Source organism: Diceros bicornis, chromosome 1 (assembly GCF_020826845.1).
Source record: "Diceros bicornis minor isolate mBicDic1 chromosome 1, mDicBic1.mat.cur, whole genome shotgun sequence".
Classification (NCBI taxonomy): domain Eukaryota; kingdom Metazoa; phylum Chordata; class Mammalia; order Perissodactyla; family Rhinocerotidae; genus Diceros; species Diceros bicornis.
In genome coordinates, this window is record NC_080740.1 from 32,427,364 (window position 1) to 32,450,614 (window position 23,251).

Here is a 23,251-nt window from a genome sequence, read left to right on the forward strand (position 1 = left end):
ACAACCCCAGGTGGATGAAAACCACTATGGAAAGATACTTGTACTGAGACAAGTGGTTCACCTAAAAATCAAGTGTTAATGATAGTGAGTCACAAAGTCCGAAGAGATTCCGCTGTAGGCTACCTTAGGAATGTGTATACTTTGCTCCCTGATAAGTGAAGATGGCAGTTAGTATTTGACGTGAAAGTAGGGAAAGAAATAGTCGGTCAGACTTTGCCTTAGCAGCAAACAGTGGATCGTGGATGGGGAGGGTGGCAGGAAATTTATGATCTCATTGTATGTGTGTTTTGTGTGTAAATGTGATACAAGGAGGATACAACATAGGAAAATCCATAAATGTAATACACTACATCAACAGAACAAAGGACAAAAATCGCAGGATCATCTCAATTGATGCAGAAAAGGCATTTAACAAAATTCAACACCCTTTCATGATAAAAACACTCAACAAACTAGCAATAGAAGGAAATTACTTCAAGAGAATAAAGGTCATATATGAAAAGCCCACAACTAACATCATACTCAAAGGTGAAAAACTGAAAGCTTTTCCTCTAAGATCAGGAACAAGACAAAGGTGCCCACTCTCACCACTTCTATTCAGCTTAGTACTGGTAGTATTAGCCAGAGCAGTTAGGCAAGAAAAAGAAGTAAAAGGCATCCAAATCAGAAAGGAAGAAGTAAAATCATCTCTGTTCTCAGATAACGTGATCTTATATGTAGAAAATCCTAAAGATTCCACACAAAAAAACCTGTTAGAACTAATAAACAAATACAGCAAAGTTGCTGGGTACAAAATCAGCACTCAAAAATCAGTTGTGTTTTTATACAGTAGCAATGAACAATCCTAAAAGAAAATTAAGAAAGCAATCCCATTTTCAGTAGCATCAAAAAGAATAAATTACTTGGGAATAAACTTAACCAAGGAAATGAAAGACTTGTACACTGAAAACTACAAAACATTGCTAAAAGAAATTTTAAAAGACACAAATGGACAGACATCCTGTGTTCATGAATTGGAAGAGTCAATATTGTTTAAATGTTCACACTGCCCAAAGCAATCTATAGATTTAAAGCATTCCCTACAAAATTCCAATGGCATTTTTTGCAGAAATAGGAAAAACCATCCTAAAATTCACATGGAATCTCAAAGAACCCCAAATACCCAAACAATCTGGAGAAAGAAGTACAAAATTGGAGGCTTCACACTTCATGATTTCAAAACATGTTACAAAGCTACACTAATCAAAACAGTATGATAGTGGCATAAAGACAGATAGACCAATGGAACAGAAGAGAGATCCCAGAAATGAACCCTAACACATACAGTCAAATGGTCTTCAACAAGGGTGCCAAGACTGCAGAGTGGGGAAAGGAGTGTCTCTTCAACAAATGGTAGTGGGAAAACTATATATCCACATGCAATATAATGAAGATGGACCCTGTTTTACACCGTATGCAAAAATTTATTCAAAATGGATTAAAGATCTAAATATAAGACATGAAACTGTAAAACTCCCAGAAGATATCATAGAAAGCTTAATGACATTGGAATGGGCAATGATTTATTGGACATGACACCAAAACCAGAGGCAACAAAAGCAAAAATAGACAAGTGGGACTACATCAAACTTACAAACTTCTGCACAGCAAAGGAAGCAGTCAACAGAGTGAAAAGGCAACCTACAGAATGGGAGAAAAATTTGCAAACCATATATCAGATAAGGAGTTAATATCCAGAATATATGAAGAATTCCTGCCACTCAATAACAATAAAAAAAAGTCTCAATTGATAAATGGGCAAAGGTCTTGAATAGACATTTCTCCAAAGAAAATATGCAAATGGCCAACATTATATTAAAACATGCTCAGTTATCACTAATCATCAGGGAAATGCAAATCAAAACCAGAAGGAGATATCACCACACACCCATTAGGTTGGCCACTATCAAAAAACAAAACAAAACCAAAAAAGAATATAACAAGTGTTAGCAAGGATGTGGAGAACTTGGAACCCTTGTGCATTGTTGGTGTGATTGTAAATTGGTGTAGCCACTATCAAAAACAGTATGGAGATTCTTCAAAAACTTAAAAATAGAACTGCAATATGATCCAGCAATTCAACTTCCTTATATATACCCAAAAGAATTGAAAACCAGATCTTGAAGAGACATTTGCACACCCTTGTTCATTACAGCATTATTTACAATAGACAAGAAGTGGAAACAACCTAAAAGTTCATGAACGGGTAAATGGATTAAGAAAATGTGCCATATACATCCAAGGGAATGTTCTTCAGCCTGAAAAAAGAAGGAAATCCTGTCATATGATGCAACATGGATGGACCTTGAGGGCGTTATGTTAAGTGAAATAAGTCAATCACAAAAAGACAAATATCGTATAATTTTACTCATAGGAGGTATATAAAGTAATCAAATTGATAGAAACAGAAAGTAGAATGGTGATTGCCAAGGGCTGCAGGTAGAGGGAGACAGGGAGTTGTTCAGTGAATACAGAGTTTCAGTCATGCAAGACGAAAAATTCTAGAGATCTGTTGTACAACAGTGTGCATATAGTTAATATATTGTACAATTAAAATTAAGAGGATAAATTTATGATTTGTTTTTTACCACAACTTTTTATTTTTATTTATTTTTTTCTTTTTCTTTTTTTGTGAGGAAAATAAGCCCTGTGCTAACATCTGCCAATCCTCCTCATTTTTTGCTGAGGAAAACTGGCCCTGGGCTAACATCCATGCCCATCTTCCTCCACTTTATATGTGCGCGCCCGGGATCTGAACCAGTGAACCCCGGGCCGCCACGGTGGAGCGCGTGCACTTAACTGCTTGCGCCACTGGGCCAGCCCCTACTACAACTTTTTAAAAAGTGAGAAAGGAGACTCCTGTTTATTCTGATTTTTCCTTAATACTGACATTCCCCACTCTTTGCTGCAAGGTGTTCTTGAAAAGTATATTTTAAAGTAATATTTTTGTAATCTGATAGAAAGTTTCATAATTGGTGAATGTATTTCTGATCAAAACCTTTGCATGAATTAAATTCTGACTGTGACAAACAAAATTGCATAAATATGAAGATATAAATATATATTTCTAATTATTTTAAATAATAAGATTATGTAATAGTTCTTATAAAGTAGTCATTGGCATCATTGATTTGAGGACCTTAATGTCCCTAAATTATCTAGCCTATTATAAATTCAATTTCTAAAAATATTATTAGCTTTTATAAACAGTTTTCCCTTGTTAAATTTAAATGTACTTTTGGATATCTTTTTATCCCACATCTCTTTAAAAATGTATCTGAGGAAGCTTGAATTATTGCCACCTTTTTTTCTCTGCAGGTTTTCTGTAGCAGACAGGGGCATCAAAATAAGCATTCCATTGATTTTTTTTTATTTAAAAAAAAATGCTATTGTAGCTTAAGTATTTGAAGGGTATTCCAGGAGGCTTTAGAACCAACATGTTATACATCTGATTTTCCTGTCCATCCTTGTCTATATTTTATGTCAAAGGCGGCTTTGAGGGGCATAAGAAGCCACAAAATAGAAAAGTGAGTAGTTTGGCATGAAAGCAGGAGAGAGACAGACAGTGGAACTTGGTCTCCTTGGTGGCAGAAAGTGAGTTGTGGACGGGGAGGGTGGCAGGGGATTTATGATTTCACTCTATGTATGTTTTTGTGTGCAAATATATATATCAGCCTTAGGACATAAAAATAATTGGCAAATCTACCTTTCCAGCTTCCTTTTTGAGCATTAAAAAATAGCACTCTTGAGCCCTAATGCAAAAAACACATAGTGAAAAGTAAAATCTTGGTTGAAAGTAGACAAAGCAATCATAAAAATCATTTAAATGAAAGAGACTACAGTTATATGAAATATGAAATACTGAGTAGTATCTTTAAATAAGAGTTGGCAAACTTTTTCTGTAAAAGGCCACATAGTAAAATTTTTAGACTTTGAGGGCCATACAGTCTCTTATTGCAACTCTGCTGTAATAGTATGAAACCATCCATAGACACTATGTGAAGGAATGAGTGTGATGGTTTTTCCACCGTGGGCTGATTTTGGCCTCCAGGCTGTAGTTTGCAGACACTTGCCTTGGAATTTCAATAATATCACCAAAATCACCACCTTAAAAATAAAAGTCAAGTAAATTCAGTTCCCTCCTCCATAATAGGAAAAAGTTGATTATCTGCAAAGTGCCTTCTGGTACAGTACTGACATTCTGAGTCTGTGAAAGTTGACTCTGGCATCTGTTGTGGCAGTTCACATAATGTCTGGCAAGATTATAGCTGGTGCCTCTTGAACCAGCAAGTTAAAAAAACCGTGAAATGTACTCTTTTATTTCATAGAACTGTTATCATGACTGCTATGAAGTTATGTTCTCAAAGATCATCTGCAAAGTAAAAATGCAAAAGGTTCTCGCTATTCTGCAGTGTTAGCAGAACATGGCTATTAAGGAACCTCGTCTGAAAAGACTAGTGTCATATATATTTACCCAAACTGGGAAAACCACACACTCAGCTCTGCATTTGGCCCAGCTGAATTACCTTACTTAGGTAGAGAAGCTGTTCAGCAAATGCTTCTTTAAGAACAAGAAGGAATCAGGAAAGCCAGTATATTCTTGGAGTCATTTTCAGTTTTTCAGTGTTTCCGATTCCTTCTCTTTCTCCACAAACTGACCCATTTCTGGCTTATTACTGAGTCTTTTTATTTTTTTATTTATTTATTTTTTTGTGAGGAAGATCGGCCCGAAGCTAACATCTGCCAATCCTCCTCTTTTTGCTGAGGAGACTGGCCCTGGGCTAACATCCATGCCCATCTGCCTCTACTTTATATGGGATGCCGCCACAGCATGGCTTGACAAGCGGTGCATCGGTGCACGTCGGGGATCCGAACCTGCGAACCCCGGGCCACTGCTGCAGAGCACACACTTAACCGCTTGCGCCACCGGGCCAGCCCACTGAATCTTTTTAGATCTACTGCTTTAGTCTTTCTTTGGATAGTTCTTAGTATAAGCCCCCGTCACCTCGATTGACAGCTAGAGCATTCTCCTGGCTAATCTCTCCTTCTCCGCAGTCCATCTCTCCTAAGTGTGCCCTGCATGTAGCAGTCAGGATCCTCTGCTTCAGTGTTTGCATTGATCTTTTCTTCTTCAAGAACATGTTTGGGCTTATCTCCTATTATATAAAATCTTTTCTGTGTTTCATGGAGTACAAGTTGAATCAGTATTCATTGTTTATGATTATCATATAGATTTTTCCCTCTTATTTTTGATGGGCTGACAGCCATAACTCTCATTACTATAGGTTAAAGAGCAAAAGTTTGTTATTTTTTTTAATAAAAGCTCTGAACAATGACATAAATGGAGCTCTAAAAATAACTGCAATTTAGTAGTTAGTATCTTTGATTATTATCCTATTTTATATGTATAAGTGAACACAACTAAACCCAACTTCTCAGGAACAAATTGATATCCTAAAAAATAAGGGTAATGAATTATACATTTTATGTATCACTCAGGACTGGTATCTCTTAATGTAATAACCTTTGAAGTTATTTGAAGATAAATTAAGATCTCTACATGATTCAATGACAAGAAGTCATTAGTGGTATAGCCCTAATGATCCCTTTTCTCCAATGACAAATTGATAAATTAGTATTTTTGTTTATATAATAATCTCTCCAAGTTTGTTTAATGCGATCAGTTCCTCAGAGTCTTATTAATACTGAAATAATGGGTAATTTCAAATTTCCACAGCATGAAGTAAGAAATCTTTGTGAAAGAGCTATTGAGAAATATAGCCTTTTATCCTCTTATTAAAAGTTGGTTGCAAACAATAAGAAAGCACCTCTATTTGTTTCCTACTTGTTCCAGACATTTAATATACATGCAATCTTTTTTAATTCTCAAAAATAATCTTCTGATACAGATATTATTTTAGCCATTAGATATCTTTGAGTTCCTAGTACAGAGATATATAAAAAATTTTAGAGATTTTATTAATTGACTTAGAGGGAATCACTTCAGGCAGTGTTTGATCTAGTGGCTCAAACATGTCACCAAAAATTATTCTCTTTCCTGCTTTCTATGGTAATAGCTTCGTCCCATGGCTGCCAGTCTGTGGTACTACATGCTGTCTTGTGCACTTCCAGTTGCAGAGAATGCTCCTTTCCTGGTACTTCTCTCAAAAAACAAAGTTTATTTCACTCTTTAAGTATCTCCTAGTATCTCAGTGGACTAAATTAAGCCGTGTGCCTATCTCTGAGCCAGTCACTTGGGCAGGGGAACAGACTTCATTGACTGGGTGAAGCCAATCTAGAACCACCTGTATTATTGAGGGTGAGGTTAATACTTTCCAAAATGGGAGAAGAGCAGTTTCCTAAAGGAAATTGAGGTGAATGAGGAAAAATAGATGTTGTGTGACAGACAACCAGGGCCTACTACAACTCTTGCTCGTTTTATATGCCAAATAACTTCAACAACAACAATAATAATAAGTTGTAGCAGTCTTTGCTGTATGTACTATGTGCTAGGCACATGCTTGATGCTTTAGACACATTTTAGTCTTCAAAACCATTTTGAGAAATAAATGGAATTAATCCTTGTTTTAAAAAAGTTTAAAAAGGGGCTGGCCCTGTGGCTGAGTGGTTCATGTTCCGTGCGCTCTGCTTTGGTGGCCCGGGTTTGTGGGTTTGGATCCTGGGCACAGACCTACTCCACTCATCAGCCATGCTGTGGAGGCATCCCACATACAAAATAAAGGAAGGTTGACACAGATATTAGTTCAGGGCTAATCTTCCTCAAGCAAAAAAAAAAAAGAAAGAGACGATTGCCAAAGGATGTTAGCTCAGGGCAAATCTTCCTCACCAAAAAAATGCTTTGAAAAGATTGAACAACTTACCCAAGCCTACATAGCTAATCAGATCTAGATCACTCTGACTTCAATATCTATGCTCTTTTCACCACATCATTCTGTCTCCCTAGTAAACCAAAAGCTGCCTGTTAAAAGATATTAAGTATTGTCTCAGAAATTCATTACTGGTGAAGAATTCTAGAAAAATAATCCATCCTATCTTGGTTTAATGTGCAGTATGCCCATGCAGAAATAAGCCTTGTTAAGACAGAGTTACAAAAGGGGAGTTATTATCTTGTTTTGCCCTCTTTGAACACCAAGATCCTTACTGCAACGGTCAGGTAGGGTACTCTATGCTATGTGCGTGCACACACGTATACACATACATACATGCATACATATATACATATGTGCTGCATATACGACTATTGTGTATGTCATAAATTCTAAGAGAGGTTCTTTAACTTGGCATTTAATGAAAAGGACAAAGAAATGAGTTCAAAGGAACAGACGCTGTCCTCCGCAGTAACTTCACAGTGAATACTAAAGACTACATCATCTGATGTCATTCTCCAGTTCTTCACTTAATGGTGATAATCAAGTGTTGTGCCTAAGGCAATATTTCTGGCCCAGTCTGAATTATTTTCTGGGTCTCCTAGCTTTAATATCATAATCTGTCACTGGGGAGTTTGCTTCTTGCTTCAAGGTTCTTAATGCTTGTACTTGCCCAAGGCTCAGGCTTTCAGTAAGGAATCATAATTATTTAATTTTTACTGAAAGCTTTGCTTCTCTACAAAGAAGCTGGCTAGGGCTCTGCAAGAAGCTGGCTAGGGCTGTGGAATGGTGCAGCTCTGTTCTTTTACTTAAGATCACAGTGTGTATGGCTTGAATAACTATAAATTGGAAATAAATTTAAAATTTACTTTAATCACTTAGTGATTTTAAGCAAGAAATTTCTCTACGGCAGAAATATTGTTGGATTAACTAGGACATTCAGGCACCACTTTGTCTGCATCTTTGGCTGTGTCATGAATTTGCAAATAGCTGTATCTAGCTCTACCTTTCTAGTACTTTACTTTCATTGGCTTGGCATCATTTTTCAGCTAGTTTTTAATACTATTTAAGGGTTGTCTTTTCTTTGTTTATTAAAATATTAAGCATTTGTTGTTTTACAGTGTTATCTACCAAGAATTGCTTCTTTGCAAATCTTTTTTTTTTAAATGATACAATTTGTAAGGCAGTAGTATTACAAAAGCATTCTATCAAGATGAGCTCAGAGTCTTAAATGCATTAAGTTTTATTGTCAGAATTTGAAGAATGTTATGGCATCCATCAGGTGCCATTGGTAAGAAGTGTAATGTCGTCCTTTTCTAAACATTATTTTAACATTTAAGAAGTTCTTGAAAAGCATAGTTCTAACCACTGGAGGGGGGCTAAGGAAGAACTGTTAAAATTAATGAAAAACAGTCCTTGTCTTCATGGGTAGCTGATAAGTTGCAAGAAGAAGGAGATATGTACACGTTGTTTACTCATTCATTCAAGAAATGTTTATTAAGATGTTATTACATGCTAGACACTGTGGTAGGCACTGAAATTACAGTATTGAACAACAGAGGTGCAATTCTCTTCGCAGGGTTTACATGCTGGGGCAGGGGTTGGGGAGTGTGAGGAGGACTATATGAAGGAGTAAATTTAAAAAGAGCAAGAGGCAGATGGAAAAGTTCTGAATATGAGCTAACTTTGGAATGAAATAATATTGGGATTCCACAGAACACTGGTGTTATGTCATATACTGCTTTAAATCAAATCCCAGAAAAGATCTTTTCATTTGAAAGCTATTCCACAGCTTAAAATGCAATGTGGTTTCAAGACCAGAAGGGGGTACTTTTCCTAAAACAGGCCAACATACATCTAACAAAAGAATTAATATATGTGAATATTGGTCCAAGAAATAACTTGAACTAAATATTGATTTCAAGTCCATTTTAATAGGCATTTTTGGTACCTATTAAAATTGAGAAATTAGTAGTTAATTTGCTGTTGATTGTTGTATTTATGTGTTTTGTTCAGAAAATTAAGCTTGATAGAAACTATTTCAATAATCTTCTTAGGAATATTAATATATTTGATATTCTCTTAAAAAGAACAGAAAAAAGTTAATTGTCTGATGTTAAGATTATTTTAAGCATATAGCTTATTGATTTTTTAAATGACCCACCTAAATTTGGGTGACATTTGATTTGTGAATAAGAGAAGTTAGAAAAAGAAAACATTATAAGGGGAGTTAGACAGGTGTTTATTTTCTAGGTACTCTCATTAAAGAAAAGACCTCTAGAGTTGTTCCATTTAAGGAAGCCTAGATCCCTGGTGAAGAGGATAAAAAAGTTTAGGAAATAGCAATTAAAATGCTAATCCTTCTTACAAAATTCTGGCTTAAAATTCGACGGCCTAATAGAGAAAGTGGGAATGATTGTTTTTAGAGAACATTCTTTCTAATATACTTCAACTTTTTTTTTAATAATGCAATATGCTGTACACTAACAAGGAAAAATAATTAAATCTTAGCCTTTACTGCTATGTTAGGAATGACTGCACAGTTTAAAGCTACACTATTTAATATGGTAGTCACAGGCCATATGTGGCTCCTGAGCTCTTGAGGTTTTGAAATGTGGCTAGTGCTTCTAAAAAACTGAATTTTGAATTTCGTTTAATTTTAATTGATTTAAATTTAAAAATTGATACATGATTCACATTATTAAAAATTTTTAAGCGTTTGGAACAACTTAAGTAAAATGAATCTACTTTTTCAACTGTACATTTTTTTATGAAATCTCAATACAGATTAAATATTTCAGATGAAAATCTGCATCTAAATTGAGATGTCCCATTAATGTAAAATAAGCACCATATTTTAAGGACTTAAGATGTTAAAATGTAAAATATCTCCACTATATTTTTTATAATGATATATGTTGATATAATATTTTGGATATATTGGGCTAAAGAAAAAATATATTTTTAAAATCAATTTCACCTTTTTGTTGTTGTTACTTTTTAAAATGTGGCTACCAGTAAATTTAAAATTACTGTATGGTTTGCATTATATTTCTTCTTGACCGTGCTGGTTTGAGTTTCTCTAAGACATCACTGGAATCCATTTGATGTACAAAAATGCAGTCTGGCTCAGCAACTAAATTTTATCAAAATCATACTCTTTTTTTCCTCTCTTTCTGGCTCCACTATCAGTGATGGTATTGTTAATAATCTCAATTTTTTTAAGCAATCACTGAATCTGATAAATTCAATATCATTTACTTTTTTGTTTAACTCATAATTATAACCTTTTATTTGTATTAGAAACAATAAAATTTCTTAGAAAATTTCAGCCGGGCAAATTGGTGAGAAATTGTTATGGAGGAAAAATATGACTTTGTTTGAATATTATCATGTGTTGGGTAATATATAGTGTGAATCACTTAAAGTACCTAAACTGTTTCTAGGAAAGTTTATGGTGTCTGCTTCTAATAACATGTGTTCTTTTCATATTTTGTTTATCCTCACCTCAAACAAAATGGACAAAAAGCATGGCCAATTGTGTAATGCTTTTTATTCTGTCAGGTATCTCTAATAGGTGATAAATGTGACTTTTATCATGATTCTGTCTCATCGTTCATCTGTCAATTCTTCTAGGAGGTGATTTCCTCTCCTTCCTGAGAAAGAAAAAGGATGAAATAAAACTCAAACAATTAGTGAAATTTTCATTAGATGCTGCCTCTGGTATGTCATATCTCGAGAGTAAAAACTGTATACACAGGTAAGGAGAACATTTTTAAAACATTTTTCAGTTTCATTAATAGAATGCTAGAAAACTGATATATTTGCTACAATACAGCGATAAATTTCTTTGACAAAACATGTTTTCTTGTTGGTTTTCATATTTTATGTGAAAGCATTCTTTAGTAGTTGTTTATGTAGTTTACAGAAACATTTGTTTTCTGTCTTACCTGAGGTAAGTACATCTAATTAAATAATGACTTACCTACTAATTAAAATTTGTTTTATTATAATCATGAATAACAGTGATAAGATGTACCACAAATTAGTCATATGAGCAGATGTAGTCTTCTAGCCAAAAAAGGTTGTTTATGTCTTACCTATTCTCATTTTTCAAAGAAATTACTTGTTAAGTCGTGGAAAAGCATGATAGTAAAACAAAAATTTATGACTGAATTTGGCCAAGAGTAAAAGATTTTAGCATACTAGTTATTTTAAAGGAATTTTTAGAAACTGTCTCTGATTACATTAAGACCAATGACATGGTCTTGATATTTTATAGACTGTAGTTTTAGTTGCTTGTAGCTGCAAGTGTTCTTTGCTGCTAAATGTCAGTACAACTTAAGATCTCTTGCAGAATTCATGTCAGATCCTAAATATGGCTAAGTGTACATAAGCAAAATGAAGTGGGGAATTGATGCAGTTTTTATTTGCTGGAAACAACACATAATACCGTTTAGCACGGAGCAGGGTTCATTGTCAGATTGAACTATTGTGGACTGTATCTAAGCTGATTTAGTTATTGAGGTATATTTTTCTCTGATGTGTTTCATTACACAGCCTTTGGCTTAACCTTCTGGTGAGGTTGTATAATATATACTTACAGCAGTACAGATTTTAACCTGAAATATACATTTATTTGATCTCAATGGATATTTTTGACTTAATTTTCCCCCAAAATTTTGCTTTGTATTCAGTTTTTTTCTGAAACTATAATTATGGCTTATGTTTCAAGTATGGTTCAACAATTGCGTGTATTTTTAAATACATTTCCATAGGGATACTATTTTTCTGGCAGTTAAGACAACTAAAACTAAGCCACTGATATTTCTGTTTTACTTACTGTGAATATAGATAAAATCATCTTCTAATAGATATTTTTAAAGACTTAAAAACACATTTGATTTTGGACAAGAATTGCATCGTCACTAATTTCATTAGAAGGAAACATTTTGTTAAAAGTAACAGTAAAGGCTTTTGTCCTTTATTTAGAGAAAATCTATAATTTTGATTGCTCAAGTGTTAAAACTACTTCAGGTATCAAATTCTCTACTGTAGTTATTAATTTTGTCTCAGATTTTTTTCAAGCCACTAGATCATCTATAGCTTTAAACCGTAGTAAATACACGTTATTGAAACTGTTTTATTAATTTGTCAATTGCCAATAACATTCTTTAATTTCTTATGCATTGTGGTTGAGAGAACTGTTGTTTCAATTTCTTACTGCTTTTGTAGTGATTGCTTTTCTTGCAAATGGATGACTGCATTTTTTAAGTGCCTATCTCATCAGAATTGAAACCATTTTAAATAGTAGATGGCAATTAGATTTTAAAAATTTATCCCGCTCACCAAATCATAACATTATCTGCTGTAATGTTATTTTCCCATTTATTTCCCATCTATTTTCCCATTTTGCTTTTTAAGGATTTTCACGCATTTACAAATTTTTGAAAGTCAACCCATGCTTGACCATATATCCTAGAAGGTTGTGCATAGTCCTGTACTATTTGCCTGTGAGGAAGGTTCCTGATTCAACATCTTGAACCATGTCACTGAGAGCAGGTTTGACAAATAGGTTTCAGTGTCAACTTTCAGTGACTGGTAGTGGTTCTCTGTGTTATGTATTGAGAATGATTCCAGGATCAGTGACAAAGAGTCCAGTGATCGATTAGTCACATCTGTCGGAGTACTGAAAAAGCGTTAACACACAAGCCTCAAATTTGTCATCTGTGGTATAGAATATTTTTTGTCTTTATTTTCATAAATACTTTTCTTTTTCATGTGATTTTCCTTACTAGTCATGTTATAGCAATGATATAATTTTTTCTATAATCACTTCCATTGATTTCTTCTAAATATTACATTTTTCTATAATCACTTTCATTGATTTCTTCTAAACTGTCTGCTATTCTTATTCTCCTTGTCAATCATGGTTACTGGATGAATTTTATAACTCTAGCCAGTCGTCTTTTGTTCCTCTTCAAACTTATGTAAATGCTCTTTTGGATGAATTCATTTTTTCTTTTCATTTCAGTACCTCACCAATACATGACACTGTATTGAGAAAATAAATCATTCTTTGTGTTGAGCTTTTTATAGAAGTGGATTGTGCTGTAGAACCCTGTTCCTATGTGTCATCCAGTGGTACTGTTTCTGTGAAAGCAGTAGTAATTGCAGTGGGCTTTTAATTGATTTATAGTTAAAAGATATACTCAAGACATGTTATGTGTTTTTTCTGCAAATAAATATTAAATATATATATATATATATAGTATTCACTACAGTGAAAAGTGTTTTTTCTCATTGGAAAATTTCTAATGAGGTATCTTAAAAATTAATTAATCTAAAACATGATCAAAAATTTTCTTTCATTTTTTGAGTAACAAAGCACCAAGCCCTGTTCTTGACATCCCAAAATATTACTAAAATATATACGTGTCTTTGAATTGTGAAGTCTGTGTCCCACAAATCCAAGCAAAAATTTTAAATATGCTTTAAATTTTATATGAACTTATAAATTCCAGTGATTAGAGGTCACTGGAATTCAGTACTTGAGAGTATTTCTAATTGTCTCTCCCCAAAATAGTATCTTAACTTTTGGGGGACACATTTTCTTTCTTGAGCTTTGTTTTATTGTTTTGATTACTATGAAAAGAGCAGAGCAATGTTTCATTATGGATAAACAAGTATGACAGCTATAAAATGAAAACAAATAATTGCATAAGGAAATGGCCTGCTTTTGCAAAATGTTCTTATTGTGATTTCTGTTTAACTTACAGGAGAGTTCTCTTGATACTCTAAGTTTCTAATTGAAACTATTTGTGCTTGAGAATTACTAGATAATTTGTGTTTCAGTTTAGTTGTAATCGACTGCATTTTCTTTATATTTATTCTATGGGCCAGTGTGAAATTTTCTTTCCTACTTGTACTTTATATGAATATTTGAAGTACACTGATAAACTCTGGGGTGTGTGTGTGTGTTTACTTACAATGGTATATTATTAGATTGTTAGATGTCACTCTAGAAAAAGTATTAAACCTGATTAATTTTGACATTAAGTATGTTAAAGGTTGACATTATACTAGATTTAAATGGTAATGGCATTTATGGTTTTATTGCTAATGAATACTACTGCAAGATTTATTTTTATTTGGGTGTATTTCTAAAAGTTGATTTTGTGCCATATTCTTTGTTTGATGTCCATGGAAAGTAAAGGAATGATAAGCTCTTGATTACCATGTATTTGAGTTAAAGACCATAATCTATGGGGAATTTTGGAAGCATTTCCTAATTTCATGATACTCTGTCATTGGCAATGTGACAAAAGATGTTTTTGGAGAAGTGCTGTAGAATATGATTTCTTTTTCTAATTTAAAATCTTGTACTGGTTCCTTTTCCACAGTGATGTTTCTTTGTTATGGAGTAAGATTAAAAACTTTCAAATTAGAGTCCACATTTTGTTGTTTAGTAAGGATTTTGTGTATCCATTGGGAATAATAATATTTTCAGTACTTCATAAATAGTGACATGAAAATCATGATCCCTCCCTTTAGATGGATATAACAAAAATACTAATAATGCGAAGAGTTAATCAATTTAGTGACAATATGTGACCTGTCAGTATGGGGGTTATGGTGGGAGTAATCAGGGAAAGTTTTGCAGAGAATACTGTTTGAGTGATACTTGACGTATGGGTATGTCATTGACTAGAATGGGAAGGAATATTCCAGCTAAAGGCAAGTTGAAAGCAAAGTTACAATGTTTTCCATGAGAAAGCAAGACTTAATCGTGGAACCACAAAGAATTCAATATTATTAGAATGGGAAGTCCAAAGGACATGAGGCTGAGCCAGATAAATAGGGTCATTCTCACCAAGGGCCATGTATACCGTTTAATTTGGCTAAACTGTGAGAATATCTAGGCTTTAAGAAAATTAAAATACTATGATTTTGAACTGGAAAAGAAACATAATTTGAACAAAATCTACAAAACCCCGAAAAACATATAATCTTGTGAAAAGCTGTTGGTATGAGAACAATTCTAATTTTAAGTTTCATTGAAAAAACTAATTTAGGAAAGCTAAGATTGCCCAGAAAGGAACAGTATTACATTTCACTTGAATATGTTCTGGAAGGAGATTGTTTCATCTAATGATTTCTGATAAGGTTTAGGCATGTGTACTTTTTAAGGTAAATATAAGATGCTGCTTCTATTTTATTTTTGTTTTTTGTGATTTCATATTTTATGAAGCTAAAGATTTGGAATGATAACATTTACACTTTTCCCAGTGATTCTTGGAGGTTTTACTCTATTTTTAACTACAACTAAGTATCAAGCATCTGAGCTCTTCCTAAGCTTTGAATATACTGAAAAAGTATTCTTGTGCTTAATGCATATTCATATCATTTAAATGGTAAGATAAAGCCAAAAGAAAGTAAAATATTTTCTTCAATGTTTTTGAACCCTCCCTCTTTTCTCTCTCACAATCTACCATATACTCAATAGAAGGGACTGTAAGATCTCTTTACAGATTGAGTAACTGAGGCCCAGAGAGATTAAATAGAAGGTCACATAGACAATTAGCAGCAGGGCCACTGCTAGGTCTTAGATGTGCTGACTTCCTTCTGACACATTCCCAGTCATTGCAATGCCAGTATTTTACTCTGTCTCATTCAAGGGTTAGTAATCTTAAAAGATGACACTTATTGATGATTTACTTGAGTACCAGGTACTATGCTAATTGAGTGCTTTAGATGCAGTGTCTGAGAACGTAAACTTCATGAGGCCAGTGATTTTTATTTACCCATATTGTTCACTGTTGGGTTCCAAAAACCTAAAACAGTGCCTGACACTTAAAGGTGAATGAATGAATCCTCAAAACAACAGTAGGGACTATTGTAAGGCTCACATTCTGAATCACTACACTGGACTGTACTGCCTTCCATAATAAATGCATCTTCTGACCAATTAGGAGATTCAGGACAGAAGGCCAGATGGTACTTGTTGTGATGGCTCAGCTCATATTCAACATCTGGGCTCTTTATGATCCTGAGTGAAAAGAGAAGAGGATGCCGAAGCTTGTGAAATGTAATTTTAAAAAGACATACCGAGGTGTTTTTTGTTGTTTTTTAATGAACGGTTGTTGAAATGCAGCAGTATTTTGTTATTGCTTCTCCATTTAATTAGAGCTTGAAAATTTATTTTTTTCATTTTTTATACACCATTGTTTAGATACCCCCTTCTGCTTTATCTGTTAATTAAAAACACAGAATTAGCATAGAAATGTGATAATCTCAGTTACTTGACTAGGCATTTATGACTGATTTTCTTGTTCCAACATTTGATTACAATTTTGAATAAATGAAGCTGTACTTTTATTTTTAGCTTCTAAACCAGTTTTGCTACAGTACAGAGAGCACTGCTCAATAATTTTAAATGTGTCAAAAATATATGGTCCTTCTCTAGTTTAACCTTTTCTTCCCTAGTGTAGTTTGATATTTGCATTTGCAGTGATTATCATATAAAAGATATCATAAGAACACACTTCTAAAAATTATTTATCCTGCTACTTTATTCAGTGTCAGAATTTCCCATCACTATTTTCATTCATTTTAATTGAGAGATTTTTCCCTAAAACCACGTGTATATTTTCAGGAATGAAAAAGGAGGCCTTTTCTTATATTAGGATCACTTAACATGTTGGCTTGAGTTAATGTACCAGAGTATCTAGCTGCCTTCTTAAAAAACAGAAATGAGAGATTCAGGGTAAAGGGACAGAGCACAGGTAAGTTTTGATTTATGGTTGCTGGTGGGAAAGATGCAGCATATATAAGACACTGTTCAGAAATTCGGGGCAGTCCAATAAACAGAATGAAAGTCCTTAATAGTGAGAGGAGAGGGAAGGAAGAAATAGGAGTACGTTAAAGCTGTTTCCTGTTTTGGTTGGGGCTAGCCTTGTCTTATGTTACATAGAAATAATAGAAGAAAATTGGCCTATACCTCATTCTCTACTATCTCTGACTTCTTCAGTTTACAGTAAGTACATTTCTGATTCAGAATGTCAAAAGTGATCTTTTAAATCAAAGAAATACAAATGGTTAGGTTACCATTTTCACTTAGGGCCTATTTGATTACAAAGAACAGAAACTGCTTAAGCTAATTTAAGTAACAGAGATTTATTATAAGAAAATAGAGTTATCTCACAGAATTCAAGGATAGGAAGTTCAGCCAGCCTTGGGAATCATTAGTATTTGGAACTGGGAAGCAGTCAGGGATCAAGACCTCGTCTCTTTTTGTCTTTCCCTCAGTGTTCACTTGGTCTTTTATTATTTCTTCTTGCTATGTTGCTGCTTCATTTCCATCTTGCTTTGAAGACTACATCCCTCTGCCCCATTTGCTAAAGACACTCAAATGACATTTGAGTAAATATAACCTTCCAGGCCCGGCGTCTGCATATACTTAATTAATCTTTGAGGTCTAATTTCAAATTCTTGGCAGAGAAAATTGATTGACCTAGCTTATATTAGGCGTCTACCCCGTTTTAATCAATAATGTGGCTAGACAGGGAAGAGTGTGCGGGGTCACTGTTAACACAGGTTTACAGGAGCCAATCTGTGTTTGTGAGGGGATAATTCTCAGAGGATGGGACATGTACTAAGCAGGCTCTCCAATAGATGGCTATCATGCATTCCTTGAGTGCTTACTATTTGGCAAGTACATTCATTATCTCACTTAGCCCTCATATTTCTATGAGGATAGTACCATTTATCTCCATTTTCCAGTAGAAAAAAATTGAGCCACAAAAAAAGTAAGTAACTTGTCCAGTGTCATACAGCTGGTAAGAGGAAGATCTGAATCTAGATCAAGTTGATGACAAAGCCTGTTAAACTAAGCAAAACATTTAAGCTATGTGTTACATATATTTTCCAGTTTCTTCCCTTTTGTGAATATGATCCGCCATGTGAACATCTCTCTGATGAAGCAAAACTTAACACCGTTTTATAAATGCTACTTTAGAGATAGCCTCATTGTAGGGATAAGAGAATCCTTTACAGGTCTTATCTCCAATTTTCCTGGTGTGATTCATTCCCACACAGTTCCATACTATAGGGCTGGCAGATTGACTCTTTCCTGCAGTTGTTCCATGCATTCTCCTCGAATCCTAGCTCATGTCAAATCCATGGAACAGGCAGGAGATAAAGCTCAGAACTATGGGGTTGGGTTCATTATGACCCTAGAGATTTGGGTGACCGTTGGTTGAATTCAGGTTCTCAAGTCAAAACTGATGTATGCTAGAGTAGCTAGCTGTTTCTCATTAGTCTTGGTCAAATGGTAATTCTGGCTTCTGAGAAATCCATTAGAACATGATGACACAAAAACAAGCTTAATCTTCTAGCTCGCAAATTGTTTCCTGCTCTCTGGCCTCCCGGGAAGGATCAGAGCAATCAACGTATGGAACTAAAGAACTCCAGCCTGTGCCATTTATTAGGCATTGACTCACCTCCGTAATTTTGAGAATTATTATTTTTTTGCCCAATTATTGTTTTTAAATATTATTCTTTATTTTATAAAATACAAAAGCACTGTAAAAAGCCCTTTTCATTTCCAGGTTTCCCTTTTAGGGGTTTCTGTGCCAATCCAGGCTGTCGCCCTCTGCATTGCGAACTCGAATAGTCATGAAGCCTTTACAGAGCTATTGAGCAGCTTCAGCATAGTGGTTAAGACCGCAGGTTTGAAATTGGAATGCTCTGTGTTTGAATCCTGGCTCCACAACATATTAGATGTGTGACTTTAGACCGCTCCCCCCGCCCCGCCCCGGTAGTCCCTATAACCTTTATCTTGCTTTCTTTCTACTGAGAGCCTGCTATATGCTGAGAATTGTGCTAGTGATAGAGCCAGTGATAGAGCCAGAGTACCACTCCTGGCATTTTCATTTTACCACACTAATGTTATGATTCTTGTAGTGGAAGAAAATTACCTTGAAATGAACGGCACTCAAGATCCCATCTGCAGTTTTTTGCATTTAAATTGGACGTTTGTTTTCCAAATAAGTTTAGATCTTTAAGAAGTGTACCTTGCAAATAGTCTCCTAGTTCATAGACCCATTTAAAGAGATAGGTAAAATTAAATGTATGCATAATTTAGAGAAGGTCGTATTTTCCCCCTAGAGTCTCTGGTTTAATTACTTGTAGATGGACACCACTAATTATTATTTACTGAAGCTAATAACTCGATGGTATTACTAGCAAATAATGCCAGTGGATCTTGCCTGATTCTTGGAGAAGTAGTGTCATCTGCAGAACTAAACGACATGAAAGAGAAGAGGTCATTCGCTTGCTAGTGTGTTTAGTATACAGAAGGCCATTTCCTTCTTTTTTTTTTTTTTTTGTGAGGAAGATCAGCCCTGAGCTAACATCCATGCTAATCCTCCTCTTTTTTGCTGAGGAAGACCAGTCAATCCTCCTCCTTTTTTTTTTCCCCATAGCTCCAGTAGATAGTTGTATGTCATAGTTGCACATCCTTCTAGTTGTTGTATGTGGGACATGGCCTCAGCATGGCCGGAGAAGCGGTGCGTCGGTGCGCGGCCGGGATCTGAACCCGGGTGCCAGTAGCGGAGCACCCGTACTTAACCACTAAGCCACAGGGCCGGCCCTGCCATTTCCTTCTAATGTGAGGTTATGTACTGTAAGATGAAGTGGCCTCTATTATAATAAATTTTAAATTCTTTTATCAAATATCTTAGAATAGTTACTATTTGTGGTCTGGCACATTTATTTCTACTTCTTATGGACAGATATATTTATTATTATAGAAAAGAAACACTTGCCTATTTTTGTGTTCTTAAATTGACCTTTTAATGCTGACCTCTTTTCATGGTTAGATTTGATTTTTGTGAGAAAGGAAATAGTGCAAATTTTTTGTGAACATTTTTCAGTGTATCGTAGGAGTTTGATAAATATCTGATGTATGAATGGATGAATGGATAAAGTAGGGAATAAATGAAATAGATCTTTTATCTGTTGTCCAAAGTGTCATTGAATGCCATTAAATGACTAAGGACTGTCTAGAAAAATAATCATTAATTGTTTCATCCATGAATATTGATCCTCTATTTTTATTTTTCACTGATTCATTTCTTTATAATGCATAAATGAAGAAAGAAGTAATTATATCTGATGGAAACCTGTATGCATTATACAAACAGACCAAATTCTTTTCCTATCTTGAGTTAGTTTGAAGGCTTAGGGCATTTTTTTGAATTGTTTAAATGTGATCATTCCAGAGTCTTAGTGAGACAGTATCAGTGCTCTTCTCAGAATACTGTCATCTTCCAAGAGTCACAGAAGGTGAATACTATCCTATTTCAATCCATTTTCATCTAACAGTAATTTGTTATATTGACCCTGTCCTATCTCAGACAAGGATCAAGGCTTAAGAAAGCAGCAGTAGTTTATAACATGCCAGAAAGTATTAATTTCTAACATGTATTTTGAAATAATTGACTGTAAACAACAGATGTGTTATTATGTAGTAGAGTGCTCAGTAGGCACATATTTCATTTAGCATCTTTCTCCCTTATCTGCTCTCTGTCCATTCATTATGTAAATAATGTGAGAATGTGAATGGTCTGGCTGAAATAATGCTGGGGTACTTAGTTTCTTACCATTTAAGATAGAGAGCATGTAACAAGTAACTTTAATTCTCGGTCATATTTCTCCCTTCATTCTTAAAATTCCCATTATGCCTCTTTAAAATTAGGCCTCTATTTACTTACATAAATTAATGGAGGAATAAAATTAAAAAAGAATTATATCCACTATTTGAGATCTTTTAAAACCCGAGGCAGGACATAACCATATAGCATGATATACAAATAATCTTTAAACCTCTTTATAATCAAATGCAAACATAATTGGTGTGTAATTTAACAATTCATCCTTTTTTTGTCTCATCGTGCCATGTTATAAATTTTTAAGACTTTTTTTCCTCAAATATATACCATGTAAAGGAAAAACATTGTAATTTTCATATCAAATTTATACTTAAGTATATATCCTAGTAGAAATGGATTATTAGGGTTTCTGTATTTTTGCTTTTATGATATCCTATAAACTTACCTGGTGAAACTCCTCGTTTTATTCATAATTTCTTTTTATTGATTGATTGATTTTTGTCAAGGTAACATTGGTTTATAACATTATATAAATTTCAGGTGTACATCATATTTTGACTTCTGTATAGACTATGTCGTGTTCACCACCAAAAGTCTAGTTGATATCCATCACCATTGAAATGTGCCCATTTACCCATTTAGGCCTCCTCTTACCCTCCTTACCTCCAATCTATTCTCAGCATCTATGTGTTTTTTTGTTGTTATTGTTTCTATCTTCCACATGTGAGTGAAATCATACAGTATTTGGCTTTTTCCCTCTGACTTATTTTGCTTAGCATAATACCCTCAAGATCCATCTGTATTGTTGCAAATAGCAAAATTTCATCTTTTTTATGGCTGAGTAGTATTCTATTGTGTATATATACCACATCTTCTTTATCCATTTGTCCATTGACGGGCAGTTGAGTTGCTTCCACATCTTAGCTATTATAAATAATGCTGCAGTGAACATAGGGGTACATATATCTTTTTGAATTAGTGTTTTCGTGTTCCTTCAATAAATACTCAGAAGTAGAATAGCTGGATCGTATGGTAGTTCTATTTTAATTTTGGGGGGAACCTCCATACCATTTTCCATAGTGGCTACACTAGTTTACATACCCACTAGTAGTTCATGAGGGTTCCTTTTTCTCCACATCCTCTCCAACACTTGTTATTTCTTGTCTTTTTAATAATAGCCATTCTGACGAGCATGACGTGATATCTCATTGTGGTTTTGATTTACATTTCCCTAATAATTAGTGATGTTGAACATCTTTTCATGTGCCTGTTGGCCATCTGTATATCTTCTTTGGAAAAGTGTCTGTTCATATCATCTGCCCATTTTTTGATTGGATTGTTCATTTTTTTGTTGTTGAGTTGTATGAGTTCTTTATATATCTTGGAAATTAACCTCTTGTCGAATATATGATTTGCAAATATTTTCTCCTAGTTGGTGGGTTGTCTTTTTATTTTGTTGATGGTTTTGTTTGCTGTGCAGAAGCCTTTTGGGGACTTTTTACTAGTGTATTTTGACAAAATCAAGGCCTTTAGTAGAAATTAGGAGTAAGATTAAAAGTACATATAATTTTTATGGAGTTGAAGATTGAACTGACCATAACTCCTTATTGGATATGTGATTTGCAAATATCTTCTTGCAGTTGATAGGTTGTCTTTTTGTTTTGTTGATGGTTTCTTTTGCCATGCAGAAGCTTTTTAGTTAGATGTAGTCCCATTTGTTTATTTTTTCTTTTGTTTCCTTTGCCTGAGGAGACATAGTCAAAAAGATACTGCTAAGACTAATGTCAGAGAGCAAACTGCCCAAGTTTTCTTCTAGGAATTTTATGGTTTCAGGTCTTACATTCAAGTCTTTAATCCATTTTGAGTTAATTTTTGTGTATGGTGTAAGATAGTGTCTACTTTCATTCGTTTGCATGAGGCTGTCCAGTTTTCCCAGCACCATTTATTGAAGAGACTTTCCTTTATCCATTGTGTGTTCTTGGCCCCTTTGTCAAAAATTAGCTGTCCATGAATGTGTGGGTTTATTTCTGGGCTCTCAATTCGGTTCCATTGATCCATGTATCTCTTTTTCTGTCAATACCATGCTGTTTTGATTACTACAGCTTTGTAGTATACTTTGAAATCAGGAGTGTGATGCCTCCAGCTTTGTTCTTTTCTCTCAGGATTGCTTTGGCTATTTGGGGTCTTTTGTTGTTCCATATAAATTTTAGGATTCTTTGTTCTATTTCTATGAAAAATGTTGTTGGGACTTTGATAGAGATTGCATTGAATATGTAGATTGCTTTAGGTAGTATGGACGTTTTAACTATGTTAATACTTCCAATCCATGAGCACGGAATATCTTTCCATTTCTTTGTGTCGTCTTCAGTTTCTTTCAACAACGTCTTATAGTTTTCAGTGTATAGTTTTTTCGCCACCTTTGTTAAATTTATTCCTAGGTATTTTATTCTTTTTGTTATGATTGTAAATGGGATTGTATTCTTGATTTCTCTGTCTGCTATTTCATTGTTAGTATATAGAAACACAACTGATTTTTGTATGTTAATTTTGTACCCTGCAACTTTACTTATTCATTTATTATTTCTAATAGTTTTTTGGTGGATTCTTTAGGGTAACTCACTTATATAATATTTCCTCCTCATTTGTTAAAAT

The 23,251-nt window shown here is 34.3% G+C and overlaps 1 protein-coding gene across 10 annotated transcripts in view; it reads left to right on the forward strand.

The window, feature by feature from the left end:
• Positions 1-23,251, forward strand: part of FER (FER tyrosine kinase) — a 438,558-nt gene that overhangs the window by 333,931 nt on the left and 81,376 nt on the right. For all 10 annotated transcript variants that reach the window (XM_058538168.1, XM_058538214.1, XM_058538222.1 and 7 more), the window contains one exon: positions 10,563-10,686. In XM_058538168.1, coding sequence (XP_058394151.1) covers positions 10,563-10,686 — 124 coding nt within the window. The remainder of the gene's footprint in view (positions 1-10,562; positions 10,687-23,251) is intronic.